This window comes from Mixophyes fleayi, chromosome 7 (assembly GCF_038048845.1).
Source record: "Mixophyes fleayi isolate aMixFle1 chromosome 7, aMixFle1.hap1, whole genome shotgun sequence".
Classification (NCBI taxonomy): domain Eukaryota; kingdom Metazoa; phylum Chordata; class Amphibia; order Anura; family Limnodynastidae; genus Mixophyes; species Mixophyes fleayi.
The window spans coordinates 18,201,805-18,219,654 of NC_134408.1; the positions used below are offsets into that span (position 1 = coordinate 18,201,805).

The 17,850-nt window shown below is 43.5% G+C and overlaps 1 protein-coding gene across 1 annotated transcript in view; it reads left to right on the plus strand.

The window, feature by feature from the left end:
* Window positions 1–12,339: 12,339 nt before the first annotated feature.
* Window positions 12,340–17,850, plus strand: part of MYO15A (myosin XVA) — a 94,217-nt gene continuing 88,706 nt past the window's right edge. The window contains exons 1-2 of the mRNA XM_075181317.1: window positions 12,340–12,505; window positions 12,812–17,343. Coding sequence (XP_075037418.1) covers window positions 12,340–12,505; window positions 12,812–17,343 — 4,698 coding nt within the window. The remainder of the gene's footprint in view (window positions 12,506–12,811; window positions 17,344–17,850) is intronic.

Below are 17,850 nucleotides of genomic sequence, written 5' to 3' on the forward strand. Positions count from 1 at the left end.
GGAGAGTAGGCAACTATGCGTTAAAGAAAAGCAGCTAATGAATCTCTAGAGACTGAAGTGTCTTTTACATTTCTGTCTCCATTGATGAAGTCATGTTGTCTTACCTGTCAGTCTTTGATTACATCTTGTCTCCATGAAAATGGTCCCCTCCATAGGCATCAATACATGGACATAGGACACAATTTCTGAACTGTGTCATCATGCCACAGATGGCGAAGCCAACCAACGTCTTGTACTGGCTCAGCATCAGGGAGAATGCCAGACTCTTCAGGGAGTGAGGGAGATCACCCCTATTTCAGGGAGTCTCCCTGACATTCAGGGAGAGATGACAAGTATGTCCTAGTCAACTCAGTACACACCGAGTGGCAGGAGCGTGATGACGTACTTCACGTCGGGCCCCTGACCACCCTGTGGCATGGTTGGTGCCCCTCAGGAGAATTACCTGCTGTGTCAGGACAGTCAGGAAATCTTCTAATTTAGGAGTCTCCCAGACATTCCGTAGTATACATAGTATAATAAGAAACTTATTTAGCTGATTCATTTCATTTACCAACAATTATTTTCAGAGCACAAGGAATAGTTTTCATTCCTGTAGCCTATGAACTCCAATACCTGGTCAGTGTTTTTTGTCTTATTTAAGCTGTCCTTCGTTTCACTACGACGTTACAGAAAGCATATGAGAAACACGGGCACAACACGTACAACACTGTCCTATCCATCTGTTTCCTATAATGTCCTTGTGTACAGGTCCACAGTATAAGATAGGGATCAGTGAGACCTACTGGAAGCTCTCAGACCTCCATGCATTCAGCTATGCCTGTAGTGCAGCTCAAATTGGACCAAAAAACACCTTTTTTCCAAAGAAAATAAAATTATTCCACAAAAAATGATTCTTTGCCGGATCTGATGGGCCTAAATTATATGAGGGGCCTGTAGACACAATATCATCAATATATTGTCTGCACTGTTGTGCTATAATAACAGGTTACTGGTGATAACTGTCGGGGAGGAATATCCCTGAGTATAGAGGTTGGCTCCTTTCATGAAACTCTTTTGAATGTAAATAAGGCAGACGCTGGTCTCTTTCATGTCAGGTCATTGTCTTTGTTATTTACTTGTGCTGGTGACGTGAGGCTGCTGTCAGAGTCAGTGGGGATCAGCAATCAGAGGCTATGACCAGGGTGTGCAAAACAGGTTCTCTCCTCTGGTGCAGTGGTTTTATCATCATGGATCTTGGATAGTCTGCGTCTCTCATGACACAAGTCCCTCACCAGGTCTAGAGCCGCAGCAAGAACCAGCCCCCAGGTAACAGATAATCTATCTTGTTCCGATCCACTATTAAGTGTACAACGCATTGCAGAACAGGTGGAGAGGCTGCATGTTGTCCTATTAGCAGCAGGTGCTGTGAGCCTCATGAATAATAGAGTGTGCTGACATGAGAGGTGTGATATCATTATAGTGCTATATTATTATAGTAGAAGGAATTGAAGTTGGGAACCCTACTCTGACATTTTGTTGTCATCGTTTGATCGATGGTTCTCAGAGCAGAGATCATCATCATCACCATTTATTTATATGGCGCCACTGATTCCGCAGCGCTGTACAGAGAACTCACTGACATCAGTCCCTGTCCCATTGGAGCGTACAGTCTAAATTCCCTAACACACACAGACAGACAGAGAGACTAGTGTCAATTTGATAGCAGCCAATTAACCTACCAGTATGTTTTTGGATTGTGAGAGGAAACCAGAGCACCCAGAGGAAACCCACGCAAACACGGGGGAACATACAAACTCCACACAGATAAGGCCATGGTTGGGAATTGAACCCATGACCCCAGTGCTGTGAGGCAGAAGTGCTAACCACTGAGCCACCGTGCTGCCCATGCTGAGATTCCTCAGCACTCCAGCATATACAGATAGACCTGCAGAAAATTGAGGGAGTCATCCATAACCACCGAACCTGGGACCAAAAAAAAAGGATATTCTGTGTCTCTGCCAGGTTCTGGACTGGGAGCAATTTAGTGCAAATCTATTTGCAAAAGAGGACGGTATTAGACATAATCCTTATGTAGACGACTTCTTTTTATTGTGTGGTATATTCCATTATTTAATAGATCTGCAATTAGGATGTGAGGACCATGCCAGGGACTTTTAATCTATAAACTTATATGATATATGTAATGCTGCAAGCAATGACAAACAATAGTTGTATTTTTAAACATGTTATTGCTTCATTCATGGAATGTAAAATACAATTCTGTAACCGTTCGGCAATGAGGTGTGTGTGTGTTAGGGAATTTAGACTGTAAGCTCCAATGGGACAGGGACTGATGTCAGTGAGTTCTTTGTACAGCGCTGCGGAATTAGTGGCGCTATATAAATAAATGGTGATGATGATGATGATGTCTTTTATGGCCAGTTTTGGTTAAGTATTAGGAATTGGACATTAGTATAACTTCCATTTGTGACCAGTAACCTACATAACTATCCTAGTGATCTTCGGTGAACGCAATAATTAATACAGCCAATATCGTTAAAATAGCGAACATATAATAACACTCTACCAAGTATCCCTCCATTACTCCCACGCGTACCCTACGTCCATCCTGCATTCAAAACCCTTAACTACAAGAGAAGAGTCTCAGAATCCCTTAATGCACCCAACAGGGTGAACTGGAGCTAATACAATTAAAACAACAGTAAATAAGCAGAAATAAACTGGGGTCTTACATGGCCCACTTATTCTGGACATCAGACTGTTCATGCTTAGTGTCCGGTATCTGGTGAGGGGGGCCTACTAGGCTGCCTATGCACTCACACTGGGTCTCATTCATTAACAAATGGAATGCGAACAGGGATCTTTAAAACAACTCCCATAAATTGAGCGCCTGCAGGTCCGTATTCAGCAAGGAGCCGGTATAAAGATTCATCTGTTGATGAACACGGGTCTAGATCCGCTCTGCCCTAACAGATAATTCACTGCAGGATGTGACCAATACATATGTGATATGTAAAGTCTCACAAGAACACACAGAAAAAGAATTAAACTACTCAATTAATGTCACCTGTTAATCATCATCATCATCATTTATTTATATAGCGCCACTAATTCTGCAGCGCTGTACAGAGAACTCATTCACATCAGTCCCTGCCCCATTGGAGCTTACAGTCTAAATTCCCTAATATAGACTCACACACAGAGAGAGACTAATGTCAATTTTTGATTGCAGCCAATTAACCTACCAGTATGTTTTTGGAGTGTGGGAGGAAACCGGAGCACCTGGAGGAAACCCACGCAAACACAGGGAGAACATACAAACTCCACACAGATGAGGCCATGGTTGAGAAACAAACTCATGACCCCAGTGCTGTGAGGCAGAAGTGCTAACCACTAGGCCACTGTGCTGCCCAATAAAATAATAAAATAATAAATAATAAAGTCATTAATGACAAAACATTAAAACATTATTTTTTTTTTACTTTCTTCATTGCCCCCCCCCCCCCCATAAAATACATTTATTAGGATGCTATTAATGACTACTGTACGTAAATACATTTTTACAGTTGCTCCTGTTTGCAAACACATGTTCTAGACCTGTAGCTGATGCAAGTGTTACGACTGAAAAACACGTACCTTTGAGATACCCAAAGTTTGAATCGGACGCTGCTGTTGGGCTCGAGCTTGGCACATCCTTGGCTTCATTTTGGCCCCGCCCCTGAGACGTAAATGACGTTTTGTCGCAAGGGACGGTGCCAAAATGATGCGATTCGCCACAAATCTCGTTATTTTGGCCAGGGAATTGCAGGATGCGGGAGACTTGCCTGTTCTCCTGGGAGTCCGGGAGACCGACCCGGATTTCGGGAGTCTCCCAGACATTCCGGGAGAGTTGGCAAGTATGACGTATCGACTTTACGTGACTTAATGAATCAGGCCACTTTATAAGGGAACATAGGGGAAAAGTCTTGTGCACCAAATATTTCAAGCAGCCACTTCTCAATAAATGTATATATACCACTAGCTTCATCTCAGGGCAAGCAAATAATTAAATATTGTTTTCTCGGGACAATTAATAATTATAGCAGGCCTCCTCCAATCCCCAATCCTACAGTCAGCCTCTTCTACAAGGCAGCTCTTCCTACCATTAGATCAGAGTGGACAGCGACGATTGTACAATATGACATAGCATTGATTAGGACCTCCAGAGAGGTGCCTCCTGGTGCATTTATAATATCTTTCTCTATAGCAGGTTGAACCCATTGTAAGGTCTGGCAAGCAACCAGGTCCAATATGGAGCTTGTTCCTGAAGTTTATTGCTTTCTGGAGTAGTTTTCTATTTTTTGTGGATGCTATAAGGGTTCCTTTGCAGCCCAATTCTCCTCTCGAAAGTGACTGTGAACGCTCTAGAGCTCACTTACAAATCTATGTACTAAAAGGTGTAGATAGGGCTGGTTTTCTTATTGCAGTAATAGAAAACTTCCTAACGCCATGATTTACCAAGAAAATAGGTGGTTCTTGGGGCATCTATGCATCTGTGACCCAGCTCACGGCTTCATGCATACACAGTGGAATTCTTACATAAAGTATTTTTCATTGGAATTGGCAAATGGAGGATTGTGGTGGTACATATACCGCCGTTATCCCAGAAAAATAGTCTTCTCCATGCAAGAGAATAGCGCAACGCTAGCACGGGGGGTAGCCTTTTATAGATATGGAGATGCCCTATCTGTGGTGAAAACCCAATTTTTCTCTGGAGATACGGCTTTACTGAGCTTAACAAACAGTGCCCTTAATCAATGTCCAGACTTAGGGGTAAATTTATCAAGCTGCAAGTTTCTGGCAGGTTTGAAAAGTGGAGATGTTGCCTATAGCAACCAATAAGATTTTAGTTAACATTTATTTAGTACACTCGACAAAATGATAGGTAGAATCTGATTGGTTGCTATAGCCAACTTCTCCACTTTTCGAACCCGCTGGAAACTCGCAGCTTGATATATTTACCCCTTAGTGTCTTCAGTACAGCCAGGGTCGGTGCTAGCATGTCGGGCGCCCCCCTGCAAAAAATAAATTTGCGCCCTTCTATTTTATAAATTATTTGTCATCATTCAATAATGCTTTACCTTTTAATACAAATCATATAATACACTTTAATAAAGAGAGTAATAGAAATGAATACATTAAACAGCAAACATTAATTGCTATATGAATAATATAAATGAAGAATATGTATTCTTTGTAATAAGATTTTATATTTTTGGCTAATTAGTTTGTTTGTGCCCCCTCCTTCATCACACTGTGCCCCCTTATCACACTGCTGTCCTCTCCTCCTCCATCACACTGTGCCCCCTTATCACACTGCTGCCCTCACCTCCTCCATCACACTGTGCCTCCTTATCACACTGCTGCCCTCTCCTACTCCATCACACTGTGCCTCCTTATCACACTGCTGCCCTCAACTCCTCCATCACACTGTGCCCCCTTATCACACTGCTGCCCTCACCTCCTCCATCACACTGTGCCCCCTTATCACACTGCTGCCCTCTCCTCCTCCATCACACTGTGCCCCCTTATCACGCTGCTCCCCTCTCCTCCTCCATCACACTGTGCCCCCTTATCACACTGCTGCCCTCACCTCCTTCATCACACTGTGCCCCCTTATCACACTGCTGCCCTCACCTCCTCCATCACACTGTGCCCCCTTATCACACTGCTGCCCTCACCTCCTTCATCACACTGTGCCCCCTTATCACACTGCTGCCCTCACCTCCTCCATCACACTGTGCCCCCTTATCACACTGCTGCCCTCATCTCCTCCATCACACTGTGCCTCCTTATCACACTGCTGCCCTCACCTCCTCCATCACACTGTGCCCCCTTATCACACTGCTGCCCTCACCTCCTTCATCACACTGTGCCCCCTTATCACACTGCTGCCCTCACCTCCTCCATCACACTGTGCCCCCTTATCACACTGCTGCCCTCATCTCCTCCATCACACTGTGCCTCCTTATCACACTGCTGCCCTCACCTCCTCCATCACACTGTGCCTCCTTATCACACTGCTGCCCTCACCTCCTCCATCACACTGTGCCCCCTTATCACACTGCTGCCCTCTCCTCCTCCATCATACTGTGCCCCCTTATCACACTGCTGCCCTCATCTCCTCCATCACACTGTGTCCCCTTATCACGCTGCTGCCCTCTCCTCTTCCATCACACTGTGCCCCCCTATCACGCTGCTCCCCTCTCCTCCTCCATCACACTGTGCCCCATTATCACTTATCACACTGCTGCCCTCTCCTCCTCCATCACACTGTGCCCCCTTATCACACTGCTGCCCTCTCCTCCTCCATCAATACTGCTGCCCTCTCCTCCTCCATCACACTGTGCCCCCTTATCACACTGCTGCCCTCTCCTGCTCCATCACACTGTGCCCCCTTATGACACTGCTGCCCTCTCCTCCTCCATCAATACTGCTGCCCTCTCCTCCTCCATCACACTGCTGCCCTCTACTCCTTCATCACCACTGTGCCCTCTGGTTGTTTACTTACCTTTCTATGACCTTCATTCCTTCTCTTCTTGTGTCTTCTCTTCAGTCTTTTTCTTCTTCTTGTCCTCTTCTGTCGGTGTGCTGGCCTCTCTATGCGCCACTCCTCACTGAGTGTCGGGACGTGATGATGTCATGCCCGACATTCAGTGTGAACGGAGCAGAGTTGAGGGGGAGGAGGGTGCTGCGCAGTATACAGGGTTTCTTTCTTTTTTTTGTGCCGGCGGACATGTGGGGAAAGCAGGTGGAGGGGAGCGCCCCTTAGTCTTGGTGCCCCCTCCCCACCTCCTTGCTTACCCCGCTTACCGCGTTCCATTCATATCAATGAATGTGGTAAGAGTATGCAGAGAAATACAGATATCTGTGTAAAAAGGCCTATGCCTGTTTTTATCAACATTGGAGGTTAATTGCTAACAAATTGTAAATCTGCTGTAGCCCAAAGCAACCAAACCGCAATTTGCATTGATGGATCTAGTTAGACAACGACAGCAAATATCTGCTTGTTTATTTTACAAAGCATTCTAGTGATGGATACCTATCAGAGTCGTGGTTCAGGTGTATAGCACACCCATGCATTATATTGTACCTGCAGCAAAGGAAATGAAGGTTTCTCCTCATAATACAGCTTGAAGTCCCAAAAACTGCTCATTTGGTCACTGGAAATGACTGTTGAGAACTTGCTTCAGTGTACACCAGATTAAGGCGCTCTGTGGTTCTCCAAAGACTGGCAGGGCAAGCTGGGACTTGTAGTTCCCCAACAACTGGCAAGCCAGGTGCTACCTACCTCTCATTTACATGTTCCATTCCAAAATGTTCTCCCTCACAATGCCTGGACTACTTCAATCTGTGTACAGGAGGTTATGACTCGCTTTCAACAGCAACTTAAGGAGGCCCTGACATCACCCCTCTGTATATTTGATGAGGAACTGAGATGTGAGGGCAGAGCAGTCACAGTATACAGGGTGTGAGTCAATATGTAAATATATGGTGTAACATGACAGAGAGTATCTGCTTGTTAACTATTTAAAGGGTTGCTAACGTTTAGAAATGGACGCACTTATGTTTAAGAGTTTCCATTTCTGAAGAAAATGGTAATCCGCTGCCTTCTGCAAGAAGTCTAGCCAATGTGCTAAAGAAATCAAATATCCTGTAGCATGATGCTGCAAAGTACAACACATTCTGGTGTGATGTAATCAGCAATGTGACAACCATAGTAGCTTTAATAAGTCAAATAAAATTTTGAGTAAGAGGAAAGATCTAGGGAATCTGCAACTTGTTGTTTAATTGTAATTTATTTACCTAGCAGAGCATTCTGGGAGTTGTAGTTTATCAAGTGTCAGAGAGCCAGAGGCCTAAAACCCTTTTATAATTTAGTAGGCAGGACAGGGTTCGGGTGGGGTGGGGGGCATCTACCCCGGGCCCATCCCATAGCGGGCTACCTTGGCCTGGGTCACTGGACTACCTACCTTTTTTTTCTTTAAAATGTTCCTAATAGGCTGCTGAGCTTAAAATTTGCAGGTCGGCCCCTGGTGGAAGACTATAGGCAGAGCTGATTGACAGCTTTCCTTCACAGCTCAGTTGGCACAGAAGATGCTTGATGTGTTCTCAGGGACGTCTTCAACAATCTATTTTTGAGTTGAGAAATCGATCTGTCCAAACAAAACAAATGACAAATTTGGAAACACCTCTGATTAAAGTTTTATGATTTTGAAGAGACCTGAATCCAAAGCTTTCATTAATTTTTCACAGCTCCTCCGTGTCTGGGAATTGTAAGGAGGATATTGTCAAAAAGATGAATCACCCCCATGGCTTATAAAAGTTTTAACTGATGTACTCTCACGTGCTGGGTGACAGTGCAATCACTATATTCCACTATATGGTTTATTTTAAGGAAACAGCCAATTTGCACATTTTTCACTGTAATTGGTAATAGCTGCCTCCACTGTGTGCAAGTGACAAGGGTACCGTATAAAAAAGTCCACCAGCACTCTGGTTGCTGCCAGGGGTGCAGAGAGGGGGGAGGGGGGGCTGGTAGAAAGTACTGGTGCCGGGGACAGCCTGTGTAGTGGGAGGAGCTATGGAAAAGCCCCCAAAATTTCACTTGGCGGCCCTGGCTGCTGAGCATATATAAAACATACTTGCCAACTTTCCCTCGTTGGCTTCAGGGAGATCCCAGGGGAAGTGGGCGTGTGGGGGCGGGGCTTGATGAATCGCATCATTTGGCTAAGATGACGCGAAGCCCCACCCCCACCACTTATCTATTGCGGGGACGAGAACCGGGAGGTTGCCCTGCTCTCCCGGGAGCCACGGAGGTCTCCCAGAAATGCGGGAGTTTCCCGGACATTCCAGGAGAGTAGGCAACTATGCGTTAAAGAAAAGCAGCTAATGAATCTCTAGAGACTGAAGTGTCTTTTACATTTCTGTCTCCATTACTGAAGTCATGTTGTCTTACCTGTCAGTCTTTGATTAAATCTTGGTCTCCATGAAAATGGCCACCTCCATAGGCATTAATACATGGACATAGGACACAATTTCTGAACAGTGTCATCATGCCGCAGATGGCGAAGCCAACCACGTCTTGTACTGGCTCAGCGTCAGGGAGAATGCCAGACTCTTCAGAGAGTGAGGGAGATCACCCCTATTTCAGGGAGTCTCCCTGACATTCAGGGAGAGTTGGCAAGTATGATATAAAGTATATAAATTAATCCAATGATTTGGAATGAAATTCCCTTTGTCAAGGTAGTGTGGTAAAGTGATATAAATAAACAATATGTACACCCATAATTCTAAACACATACCAAAATCACTGATCCTTATGTCATCCCCCATGTGTGGGCGCACAGGGTTACCATGGCGACCCACAGAGTCATATGTGAGCTCTGAGAAAAAAACCCCATATATTAACAACTCCAAAGAGAAATGAGTATAAACAAATTTTTAAAAACAGGACAAAAAAAAGTAAAGCTCTTTCCACGACTTAGCATTGCTGCCATTGATCATATCTGACCATCATGTAGGGCATATGCAAAAAAATGGTCCCTCTTTTCATATTGTTAAGGGGTCGCTACACCCCAAAGTTGACGTTTTTTGAGACCCTTTACTGTAAGTTACATTGGTCCTGGTGGGTTTCCATACAGGTATACAAAAAGCTGATTCTGCAGGCATTTGATTTACTGTGACATCCCTGCCCTGCCCCAGGGCAAATAATCTACAAATTTCATTTGCAATTTAAATTAGCTGCCAAATTTATAAGGGTAAGGGGTTAATGTATCAAACCATCTAAAAAGGAACAGTGGAGATGTTGCCCATAGCAACCAATGAGATTCTTGCTGTCATTTTGTAGAATGTACTAAATAAATGATACCTAGAATCTGATTGGTTGCTATAGGCAACATCTCCACTTTTTCACACACAGTTTAGTAAATATACTAACAAACATGTTACTGCACTATGAGTTATAAATTACCCTACACCAGGGCCATAAGTAATGGGGTAGCAGCTGTTAAAACAGCGGGCAGCTGAGGAGTCCCAAAAGGGTCTTCAGTGGTTTAACTGCCACCGGTGCTGCTCTGAAGCCCTGCTCCACAAGAAACATATGAGCCCCCTGCGGTGCGACCATTAACACTGTAAGGAATTTGCTGCCATCTTTGATGTGGTGCAAAATTCAAGTCTTCTTGCAGCATGGAAATGGCCGATCTCTGTGCCACAACACAAGTAAAAATGCATTCTATTCACCCCATTATCTCGTTACAATAATCACGCTTTTGTATAGTTAATATCCTTCCTACACTACTCCACAAAACTAGCTGCCCCTCCCCCATACTCTGCAAGTAACGCCCTCATTCAGTTCAACTCCTCCCCTTTGCCCAATGCAAATATCTGGCCTACACAAATGCCACTGCCTTGCACTACAAACGTATGCACTCTGATGGAAATCTTGGTGCACGGCAGGGCTATAGCTGATTTTATTTTAACTGCTATTAAAGTTATTCATTATTTCATTGTTTTCCAATAATCATTGCCTATGCGATTTGGGTGGTTACAAAGCACAAAGCAATTTATTTAGCAAAAGCAAAAGCATAACAGTTCAATAAATAAGTACAGCCGATACATACGCTGCATGGTTCTGCGCACTGCTGGATCCAGCTATAGAGTCATTCAGTCCTGAAGTCTGTGGTCAAAGTGACTGAATGCTGGTCCCAGAGCCCCTACTTATGTACAGTCAGCGATACAGTGAAACAAATACAGATGATTTGGCATGTTTCCATAGGTTCAGGCTTCATGAAGGTCCAGTGTAATGCAGGTCATTGGCCAGTTCAAACGATGCCATCCAAGGGTGGGGGTCAGCTCTCCAGAAGATGAATACTAATCTTCCCGCTACAAACTAGTTCAAACTGGTCTATTAGCATTACACAGACAATATCATTCTAATAATTTATTCCCTATCATCCATAACTAGCGCACGCATACTCAAAGTGCGATCCTTTTGGCGATTGAACCGGACGTCTGCGGATAAATAGGGGATTAGAATGATACCAGACATGATATGTTTCCTGTGACCTGAACCTTAGATCTCACTAACGTGTACATATAACTTTATAATATTTAACTATAAACTAAATAACATTTGTTCATAAACAACTGTGGATTGGAACTATTATAAAAAAGAACTATATACAAGTGAATGTGTAAGTGTAAGTGTATGCGTGCGCTATTTATCGTGCGATTGCGCCATGACACGTGGCGTACTGATCGCAATCGCACGGTAAAACAATATTAATCAATATACTTTTTTTCATCCAATTATTCGACTTTGACACTGCTGAGATGTTTTTGTGCTTAATAAGTGGCCAAATGCGGGTCTAGAAAAGAATAAATTATAAAATAACATAAACCTTTCTTGCAGTTTAGCCAATCGGCGTTGAAAATGTTTTGTGTTTAGCCAGACATGGTCATTTCCGCTCATGCTAAACAATGGCAAAGCACTTAATTTGTTTGGGGAGCCAAAGAGTTAACATATAAATATATTCATCCTCATTCCGTTCTTGTGCCGTAGCACTTAAGTCCTTTCGTTGGAAAAGTCTCAGAGTGGTAAAGCAGGAATGGTACAGGCTAGTTGCATTATTCATACTTAACTGAGCCAAGAAGATACTGTTACAGCACAGAGAATCGCCACTATATCTTGGCTGCCTACTTCCCAGGGCTGTGCAGAAGCGTCATTGCTGCTTGATGACAATGTAACAGGATTCCCCCTGGGCTTATACTGCAAGACTCTGCATTTTTTCAAGTCTCTGTTAAGAAAGGAACCTGTTCGTGGATGTAACTGATTTCTTGGAATCTGCATTGTTAAGGAAAAAACTTTTGAATAGTTTGGAGGATTGCTACAGAAAGAGAAGCTTAAGAAGGGACAGCTGGGGTGAGCCAAGGATGGATGACTGGGTCAACGCACCACACACTGTGCAAGGTAACTGAAGATGTTAACTCTGCAATGAGCTTGATATTCATGAGCATTTTTTGCCATGGCTTTCAAGGCAACTTAGAAGCCTAGAGTATGTTTCTTAATTAACGTGAAGCCATTGGTTGCGCTAATTGATTCCTTTTGGAGTATCGCCTAACAGCATGAGAATTCAATTCCATAGAGTGTTAGACTTGCAGTCATCGTGCTTTGTCCTCAGTCCGAGTGCATTCAGTCTGCTGCCGTGGATTTACTCACAGAGGACAGCGACTTTGGAATATGACAATTTAGGAAATAACAGAGCAGGAACATTAGCATGAGCTTGGAACGTTATCATTATGGGGGGCAAAAAAGCTGACCCAAAGGCGGCAAAGAAAGGTGGCAAGAAAGAGCCACCAGCACCGGCAAAGCCTGACCCAAAAGTAAAAGATGAAAAGAAAGACAAGAAAGGTAAAGAAAAAGAGGACAAAAAGAAGGGGAAAGATGACAAGAAAACAAAAAAAGAAATAACAAGTGACGAGGAGGAGGAGGTATCTGATGCAGAGCTTGTTAAAGAGCAAAGTGAAGAGAGCAAAAATGAAGAAGAGGAGGAAGAGATTGAACCAGTGGTCAGAGGTAGAAGGGGGAGAGAGAAGGGTGTGGTGGCCTTAAAAGGGGCCTCTAAAGCAGTGGCTGAAATGAACAAGGGTAAAGGAAAACGAGGTCAAGCGGAGGTTCCCGAGGATACCAAAACCAAAGTTCTAAAGAAGGATTTAGCAAGAGCTCAACTGAAAGGTGCAACAAAGGCCATGGCTGGACTGGCCAAAAAACCACCCCCTCCGGCTAAGAAAAAGAGGAGTTTAAAAGCAACATCTAAACTTTTCATGAAATTCAGACACCTCAGGCCAACGAGATCAAAGAAAGGCCACTTCAAGACAGCCTCTAAACTATTCATGGGGTTCAAGAATAAATTTGCGAGTACATCTCTATTGGATAAGAAAAAGAAGTCAGCGGCAATGTTGAAAAACACGTCCAAACTTATGTTGGGCTTAAGGAGAAGCGCAAAAAAAACAGTGGAAAAAAAAACGTTGCCAAAAGCCGGTACTGGTCAAAAGCCTACATTCATGCTTATAAGATTAGGGGGCAATGCATCGAAACCAGAACCCCAGGACACAAAAGGACCAGGAAAGCTATTTGGAGGCTTATTTGGCAGGAAAAAAGCAAAGGATAAGTTCAAACCAAGAGCTAAAATGCTTACTAAAGTGTCAGCAGCCGCTAGTTGGTTGACCAAAAGGTTTCTGTCCAAGAAGAGTAAATACAATGAGAAAGCCATACAGGATGCTTGGCTTACGAGAATGGGGGCACAAAAGTTGCCCTTCCCTTCGGAGGAGGAGCTCCACAGATATAGGTCAAACATGAGCAGGTTCCCAGGTTCTCACAGGTTCTATGGCCAATATGAAGATGTTTATGGACATCCTAAAAACTCTGAAGCATACCGACACCAAAGATTCCCAACTCAAAGATATATGCAACATGGGGCAGGACGATATGATGACCCATCAACAGAGTATTACAACTACCATGATGAAGATTATGACATGAATCACTATGGATACCCCAACGAGGGGGACGACTATGCATTTGGTCATAATGGACAATTTCCACCACATGCTGGAGCAGATGAGGAGTATGGTGATTATTCTGGATACCCTATGGAAGAGGACTATACTTCATATCATGAGAACATGGAATATTACGATGAGGACAATCATCTGCTTAAGAGTCAGAATTCTTATTTCGACTATGAGGTAGATGTTCATAATCCACAGAATGCCTATTCATCCTATGACTTTGAAGAAAATGAAATGAGATATTCTGAGGATCCAAGAAATCCTTATGACCCAAGAGAAAATGATAACGAACCATTTGGCTACTTCAATGGACAACATCCTTATTCTGAAATGGATGAAGCAGATGCCTATGATGATTCCCCAGTTCCAATGCATAACAATGGCTATAGTACATCCCCTTATGCGGAGCCATTAAATCCATATGCCCAACCCTCAGATGACATAATGGAATATGACGATGGAGAAACAATGCTACAACATGGTAATCATCAATTTTACGGGTCGGAAGAACTGGAGGAAGAAGATTCTTCTACATTATCTCGAAATAGGAAATATAAGTTGTTCCCAAGACCTCAAGTAAAACTGTTTGGCCACGAAAGACTCGAAGTCCCATTGCCTCCATCTCCTCATATCTCGTTTACAGATTTTGATGAAGAAGAGGAAGATTATGAAGACGAACCATTGCTTTCACCACAGCAGCATAGAAATCCAAGACAAGCAGCAGCAAAATCTTTTTTCGCAAAGTCTTTCCAAAGAAATGTTGGTCCGTCGCATGCGAGAGGGGTTCAAAGGTTGCTGTCTGCAAAACCAATAGGGAAAAGAATCAATACTCCACATCATCAGGACCATTACCAGGAAATGGATTCTCAGGATTTCTCCCCAAGGGCATTTGGTAGTCCATTAGGACAGTTTATGAAAAAGTCACTCGCACCTAAGCCTATCTTAAAGCGTAATGATAATCCGTTACAAACACGGCCTATTTCTCCACAGCCTAGAAATCTATTTCAAGAGACTACATTTGCAAGAACCCCGTCCCCACAGCCATCCTTAAAGCATTTTCAATTCCCAAACACCAGCAATGATTACCATACTGCCAATAAACCTTCAGCACATCAGTTAGAAGCTTTGCAGAAAGACTTGGCTGATGAGCGATCTACTACAATGCCTTACCATAAACGATTTGGTCAAAAATTGACTGGTATGGATTCATCAAATTCCTTAAGAAAAACAAACTTTTTGACTTCTAACAGTAATAATACTGAAACAAACGTTCCTTTACAGCCATCCAAGCAAAGACTTCCTCCGTCGCCCCACACTGCTCAACGATTTTATAACCAAGGAAAGGACATACCTATGCCACCATCGCCCAACCTTTCCACGAGGCAGAGACCACTTTCCCCAAAGCCTGCTATGAATGCATTTGGATTAAACAAATCCAATTCTGTCACCCATAGCCAACATGAACACTTTCAGACTGAGGTACGTTCCTCACTAAGACAAAAAGATCATTTACCCGCACCGCAATTAGCCAAAGGAAATTTCCCAAGGTCACCATTACCCACAAGGATGACACATTGGTCTTCTAATTCCAGCGATCTAAATGCATCACCTGTTGGACCTTCCGCCAATGCACCGTCATCACCACTGCCTTCCATGAGAAGAGGAAACAGCTTTAGGAATGTACAGGGTGGAGCTCTAACACCTCAACAATCCATAAAATCTAGGGGTGGCTCAGCCACTCTGCAAACGCAAGGACTAATGAACAGAAATTATAATCCAGTGCAATCAAACACAGTATCACCTGCAGTGAGTCCACTACCCCAGAGAATTAGCAATATTGCAAATAAGGAATTTCAAATGCCACCATCACCACAGCCACCAAGGAGGGGTTTTGATTCAAACTATTATTCTGAAAACCAGGTCACACACCAGAAATCTCCTCAAATATCAAGAAGAACAAGTGAAAAAATGAATGAGCAACAAGGAAATTACCCGCAAGTTTGGGGAAAGGAAGTTGAGTCATCAGGAAGACCGGTCAAGCCATTAACAATGAATCCGTTTATGAAACATTTAAGACACACTAGTGAGATGAAACCACTAAATGCATCATCACCAAGAGGCTCAATGGCAGATATGCCACCTTATAGGGATAATAATGTTAGCCCATCATATCAACAACAACACAATCAGTATGGAATGACTAGCTCACCAACTGAACAACAAAAGTCACCAGTGTTGAGGAAATCTGGCAGTATGAGAGGTTCTTCTAATCTGTTTCCACCTAACCAATCATCAAACACACTGCGCAGACAAGGATGTGAGCATCCCATGGCCAGAGACTCTCAAGAAGGATCTTCACAGTCTCTCCAATTCTCTGACGCACCAAGGTCACCTTTGATGGATAGACATAATAGCCTTAAAGGGACATTAAATGGGTCAGCAATAACACCAGGCTCCCAGCTATTAAATAGACAAGGAAGTAGACGCTCAATGACCAATACATCTCATGAGCCTTCATACCCACCGTTCTCATATTCTGATCCACGGATGTCCCCAATGATGGAGAGACATGATAGTATGAGAGGAACTTCAAATACATCATCACCTAACCCTACATTACAAAGACAAGGAAGTGGCTATTACACACCAAGAGAGTTTCATGAGACTTCTGCTCAGTCTCCCTCATTCCCTGACCCACCAAGGTCACCTATGATGGGAAGACATAATAACATGAAAGGAACTTTAAATCGGCCACCACCAAATCCAGATTCCCATATGTTAAACAGGCAAGGAAGCAATCGCTCAATTAACAGACAATTTAACGAGGCATCAATGTTACCAGCATCAGGCCCAGCTCCTAATTCTAAAAATCCATTTTGGAAGAGGATTGGTCAGCCTCTTGTAGGAATGTCTCAAGGTCCTCCTCCATCACGACAATTATTACGCAGAGAAGAGCCTCCAGTAGCCAACCGATTTCCAGAACAAGTAGCTGCCGATCCGTACGTAAAGACGTTTGGTCAGATGGAAGATAGCCAAATTCAGAGGCCAAAGTCTCCTTCGTTTTCGGTCAAAGAAGAGGCTAGAGCAGGAACATATAAACCCCCCATACCACAAAATGTTAGGCACCCTCATGAAGATTGGAGGCCCTTACCAAACCAGGCACAGCACCGGAATCCCATGTCTTATTCTGGAAATATAAGCCATCCGCGATCACCATCCCCTCAACCTGGATTGAAGTCTTTAGGTGGTTTCATGTCTGAGTCATTAAACGAAGCAAACCATGAGTCCCCTAAAGCACGTTCTAGCATTCGTCTAAAGTTCCAGGGCTCCCCAACCTTGACTGGTGCTAACCATTCATTCCCTAGGTATCCACATCCAAGAGATCCATATATGGGGCGTGGGCCCCCCAGATCACAAGCAGATTACTATGATGGTGACTATGACGATTGTGTTGGAAGATATGCTGTAGTAATGCCCCAAGTTCACAGGATGGAAACGTTCAGAGGACGGGGGACTCTAAGGAAGATGCACCATGCAGGGAATTTCTACGAGAGGCCAGGGATATGGTCCACTAATAAGTCCATGCATATACCTTGGGCTGAAACACTAAGAAGAGGTTCACGCAGAGCCAAGGAAAAAGTAGCCAGTTACCTAGCACATGGCAGTGGGAGATCCCAGAGAAACTGGCAACAAATGATTGGCCCAGACAACAGATCCCAGTGGAATGACAAGGTATACTAATTTTATATCAATCTACTCTCTTGTATGAAGCTCGTTAGGGAGTATAAATGTCTTTAGCATCTTCAATAGTCTCTATTAACTTCATACCGTTGAACTTCTCCTTCTCAACTTTATTGAGACTGTATGAATAAGCAAACTCATCATGCATGAGTGATAGATGAATGTTTCTTCTGTCAAGTCTGATAATATGCATTAAAATAAAAAAGTGTGCATGGGCAAGAGTTTTCTCATAGGGATAAACGATCCGTTGTGTGAATGTGTTTCTCTTACTTCTACCGACAGAAACATTCTTTTTTTTTTTATTTATTCCATAAAATACATGTATTAGGGTGTTATAAATGTCTACTGTACATAAAATAATTTGTTTACAGTTTCTCCTGATTGCACACACATATTCTACAATGCACACACAGCCGTCATCACTAGTAATCGGCACTTACACCAGACCTGTGGCTGGTGCAAATGATATGACTTAAAATCACATAGCTTTGGGATGCT